The 5,000-nt window shown below is 35.1% G+C and overlaps 1 protein-coding gene across 1 annotated transcript in view; it reads right to left on the reverse strand.

The window, feature by feature from the left end:
* The window catches only part of Itpr (Inositol 1,4,5,-trisphosphate receptor), a gene marked incomplete in the record, with an annotated part of 309,414 nt that overhangs the window by 109,687 nt on the left and 194,727 nt on the right, over nucleotides 1-5,000 (reverse strand). The window contains 2 exon segments of the mRNA XM_070133886.1: nucleotides 4,415-4,555; nucleotides 4,748-4,873. Of these exon segments, the coding sequence (XP_069989987.1) occupies nucleotides 4,415-4,555; nucleotides 4,748-4,873 (267 nt within the window).

A 5,000-nucleotide genomic window follows, 5' to 3' on the forward strand; every position in this document is an offset into this window, starting at 1 on the left:
AAACATGCACTCCATGGGTTAATATAATGTATATCTACAACTGGGTGCTTAACATCTCACAAGATCATCTTACCCTCTTGTGTGTCTATGGCAGAAAGAGTAGATGTGGTTAAGAAGAGAGAATAAATAACTTCATAGAATACCCTGATACTATCCATACCTACTATACCTCACAAGGACTAAGGATTACTTCCTAAGCTTATTTTCTATCACGAGAGATGCTCTTATTTAATAAATTTTCTCAACATTTTCTAATGATACAGAAGATAACATGAACAACATTCATTTTAGCATAAAACAAAACTCCTTTTGCTAACTTTTTTTTTATTCCAATTTCTTTGAGAAATTTGTAATTTAGCCAAAAGTTGCCATTTAGAATATCAACATTGGGGTGAATCTTTAATTTTCTTAAAAGGCAAATATATTAACCCCTTAATCTGGATGACATGACCATCATGTCATAAGAAAATTTGTTAGAGAGGCAGGTGACATATATATGCCATCTGGGGAACATCTGGCTGCAGGCCAGATGATGCTAACTCACTGTCATGAGTATTTCACCTCAAGGTCGGGGTGACAGAAAAGACTCGCCATGATTACACAAACCTCTTGGAGGGTGATTAGACTCATTTGGTATTTAGGAAGGGTGCTTTTCCATTATTCCCATTGATAAACGAGTGTGGAATGTAGTGTCCATGAGACATGACTGATAAAGTTCCAGGGAGGACATTTCCATGCTCAGCATCTTATTTAGGCCACCTTGACTGGCTGTGCATATTGTATTACAGAAATTGAATATCATGAAAAAGTACACATATAACAAAATGTTATATATTTTTATTTTTATTGAATTGAGTTATGATATAGAGTTAGTGCAAGGAAAACAATCTATTACCATCTGAATTGAGCAAATCAAATAACAAATCTGGACATTGAAAAATGGCAAAAAAGCTAAAGGCACTGATCCATAAAACAAGAAAATAACATTATAAAGCAGAGGCTTAGTCTCTTGTCACCGCACTTGAGTGTTCGTGTGTGCCTGGCCTACAAGCCATGCCCCATCAGAGCAGCAACTAAATTTTTCTCATTTCTTTCACTAAGGAGTATTGTTTCACGATGGCCTGTAAAGGTATCTCTTAAGAGGTACATTTATAGAATGACAAAAACACAGATTATTAGCTTCATTTCTTTAAGACAAATATGGTAATTCAGATGGGGTGCATCCCTGCTTCCCTTAACATTGCTTTACAGTTTACCTATCCTTTTGCTACAAACACATGATGCAATACAATTCAACCATTTTTACATATTTCCACAGATAAAATGTTAGAGAAAAGTGAAGGAGGATTTCTGAAATAACAAACAACCTGTCCAGTACTCTGATCATGAGTACATATTACCTTTTGAGTATTGTGCAAGTTTCATTATAGAAATGTTCCAGGCATAACTAAAGAGTCAAATAAAGGAGTTTTACCACACTATAAAATGTACACATACATCTCCCAGTGGTGACCACTGTATAGGTCATGGGAATTTCAATGTTCCCACCTTGCAGCAAGGAGATATCTCCATGCTACAGTGTACACCATAACCATGTGCAATAGTTATCTGGGGCTATGGGAATGCATAAATAGTATGAAAAAAGTTAATAATTTGTGATAAAAATGTAAATCAATAGGTCTCTGTGTTTATGCAAAAAATATGTTAAATTTGTACCTGACATTACATAAATTAAAATCTAGCTGAAGCTCCTGCTTTTATATACACTCTGCCCTCTACTATCACACATTCTGATATCATGAATCACTGCTACCCAAAGTCACTATTACTTGCACAAAATTTCAGTGAAATGGTTGGCTTGAAATCGTTTGGGCTGTATGACATAACTGACTGGCTATCAGCTGTTGTTAGTCACTGATTGGTTGATGGAGTTCCTGCTCTCACCACTCAACAGGCAGCACTACTTTTTGACAAGATGTATGTGCATGACCTTGACCAGGATATAAGTTCTGATATGTGAGATGCAAGCCAAAAAGTAGTCATCACATGAGCCTGTCACTTCACTCATTCCTTCATTAAAATTGAAAGTAATTGTGACTGCCTTTTATGTTCTTAAGAAATTCAGCATTTACTCGGTTGTTTTAGGTTCAATGAGACCATCCAAGAGGTCGATAAATAGCCAGGGGGTCAGTGAATTATTCTCAATAATAATTTAGAAAAATCTGAAGAATATCAGGTAGTTAAAATTATATCAGTTCCTTTAGTTTAGACAATAGGTCACAATTTCAGTAAACCTTCAGAAATTTCATACCACCTCTTATTGTCTCTCGCAGCTCTACTGTCTGTAGAGGATATAATTCAGTCTACTTTCTGTACTGAGCGAGTGAGGGTATCCCCCATCCCCTTCCTTCTTGCAAAGAGGAGGGCCCAGAGTTCAATATACTCTTTGCTCTCAATGTTGACAGTGAACTGATTTTTATGGCTTGAAATTGGAAATTGTGTATAGTAGACATAATGCTGCTGTTTCCTTTTCATCAAAATATATTGTTTTTTTTTCTCTCTTTGAATTAAAAGATAGGGGATCAATAACTAAATTCCATTATGGGTCAATGTGTTAAAAAGCTTGAGAACCCCTGGTTTAGGGAAATGCATTATCAAAATGTCTGGGTAGATCACCTGCCCTAGAACCAATTACAATTATTGCCATTAATTCTCATGTTCCACTACCACAAATTTACACTAACACATGGAGCAGTACAAACAATTAGATGTGATGGCAGAGTTGGGTGTATACAAATCTGCAGAGTCCTTTAGCTTATTTCTCATCAATTCCATACATTTCTCAAAACTAGTCCAATCAAACTCAAAGCAATGTCATATGAAAATTGTCTATATTTCCTTCATGTTCACTAATTCTCTTTAAAATTATATATTATGCTCTATAACAATATTAAACAACATATAAAAATGGAAATTACTCCTTCACTATTCTGCTTCAGATATTTATCGCAAAACAACAATACTCCATGAACAACTCTAAACAACAATAAAGACAAAATATCATGGCTCATATACAAACATTATATATCATCAAGCAAGTGATCTTTGTGGTTCAGTTTCATTGCATCACATTGAAGATTTTTAAAGATAATAATGACAATACAATAATATATTTTATATTGACCAGGTTATGAAGCTACTTTAAGGGAAGAGGGGATAAATGTAGAAAATGAGGCACAGCTGTCTTTAGCTGTGTTTCAAAATATTCACCGATTTTTTTGAGAAGGGCTGGAATGCAAAGAGGAGTTACTACTAGTACTGTGAACAACGAAGGACAGATATCTATTTTTTTTATAATATTTTAAATAGTAAACTTCACTTTCTTTACAACCTTGAGCTCTTATGTAACATGCAAAGCATTTTCTCATAAAATGTCATTATCCATCAGAGGAAGCATAATATTAGGTATTAATCAACAAATACTAGTTAAAAAAAGAAAAAAAAAAAGTGACAAAAAGAAAAATAAGAAAAAGAAAAAAAAGTAAAAATCACTTAACCCAATGGACCCAGATAACGCTGCGGTCACCTCACGGAAAAACTTGAGCCGAGGGGTGGGTGACAAGAACAAGCCATCAATCGGGCAAATTGGTCATGGCCAGGGTGACGGAAAAGACTCACCATGAGTGCACAAACCTCTTGGAGTGTGATATGACTCATTTGGCGCTTAGAAGGGGGCTTTGGCATTATTTCCTTCAATATACAAATGTAGAATGTAACGTGCGTAAGCAGTGACTGAGAGGACACCATTTCCATACTGCGCACCGTATTCCTAGCCGTAGTGATCAGCGGCGCAAGTTGTATTATGTAAAATTGAAAGTTACAAAAAAATGACACAAATAACCAAATATTCCATATCTTTTCTTTTCTTGCACAGAGTTTACTACAGAGAACGATGATATGGAGTCTGTGCAAGGAAAATGAGTAATTACCATCTGGACAATGCAAATCAAAAGACAAACATGGACATTGGAAAATGGTGATAAAACTAAAAAAGTTTACACAAAATAACTTTGCAAAGGGGAGGCACAGAGTCTTGTCACCGTTCATGGGTGTTCATGCATGCCTGGCCTACGCATTGCATGCCCAGGATATTGACCACTTACATAACCCATTGCCCAGGATTTCAGCTCCGTGATTAACCGTGATGCATCCGGATCCAAAGGGCTAAGCATTAGATATCAGTCAAAAATAATTCCTGCACCAAAAAATTGTGATACTTCATACCTTCCTCCTGGTAAAAATAATATATACAAAAGGTAAAGTTATTTTTGTCAAAGTACTAGCTAGTTTTCAAATCCTTTATACAAAATATACTAAAAAGCTACTCCATATATGTATTTCTGTTGATACCCACCCCAGGATTAAGGAAGAGGTCAATTCTCTTGTAAAGGAGTGCTTGATTCTGACGGTCACCTAAGCAGAAGTTCTGAAGAAACTGATGTGCGAGCTCAATAAGTTCATTCATACGTTTGTCCTCCTTTTTATCATAAGGAATCTGCAGAAAAAAAATAGGAAATGGAGAGGCAAATATAACAATAATACAAAACAATGTATAATTCATTAGTGAAAGATGCAAGGCATTCAATGAAATATGTAAAAACAAAGGGAAATAATTTTTTTTAAATCAACTAATATTAATGAATTAATAAAAAATAAAAAAATACTTTTCATTCATCAAACCCCTTACCTGAAGTAGATCCAAAACAACAGAGTGGATGCCCATGTTCCTCAAGAGTCGCTGTTCATTTCTCTTGGGTGTCAAGTGTCCATGGGCTGACTGAGTCACACACAGTTTATTCATTCTAACTAGAATCTGTAAAGCCAGGAAAAATTCATTTTTCATTCTTTTTGGATCACACTTGTTTACATAACACTATGATCCATAATTTCTATTAGACCAAGCATATTCTTCCCATATTCTTTGATAAATAAGCTTGAAA

This window comes from Penaeus vannamei, chromosome 19 (genome assembly GCF_042767895.1).
Source record: "Penaeus vannamei isolate JL-2024 chromosome 19, ASM4276789v1, whole genome shotgun sequence".
Classification (NCBI taxonomy): Eukaryota; Metazoa; Arthropoda; class Malacostraca; order Decapoda; family Penaeidae; genus Penaeus; species Penaeus vannamei.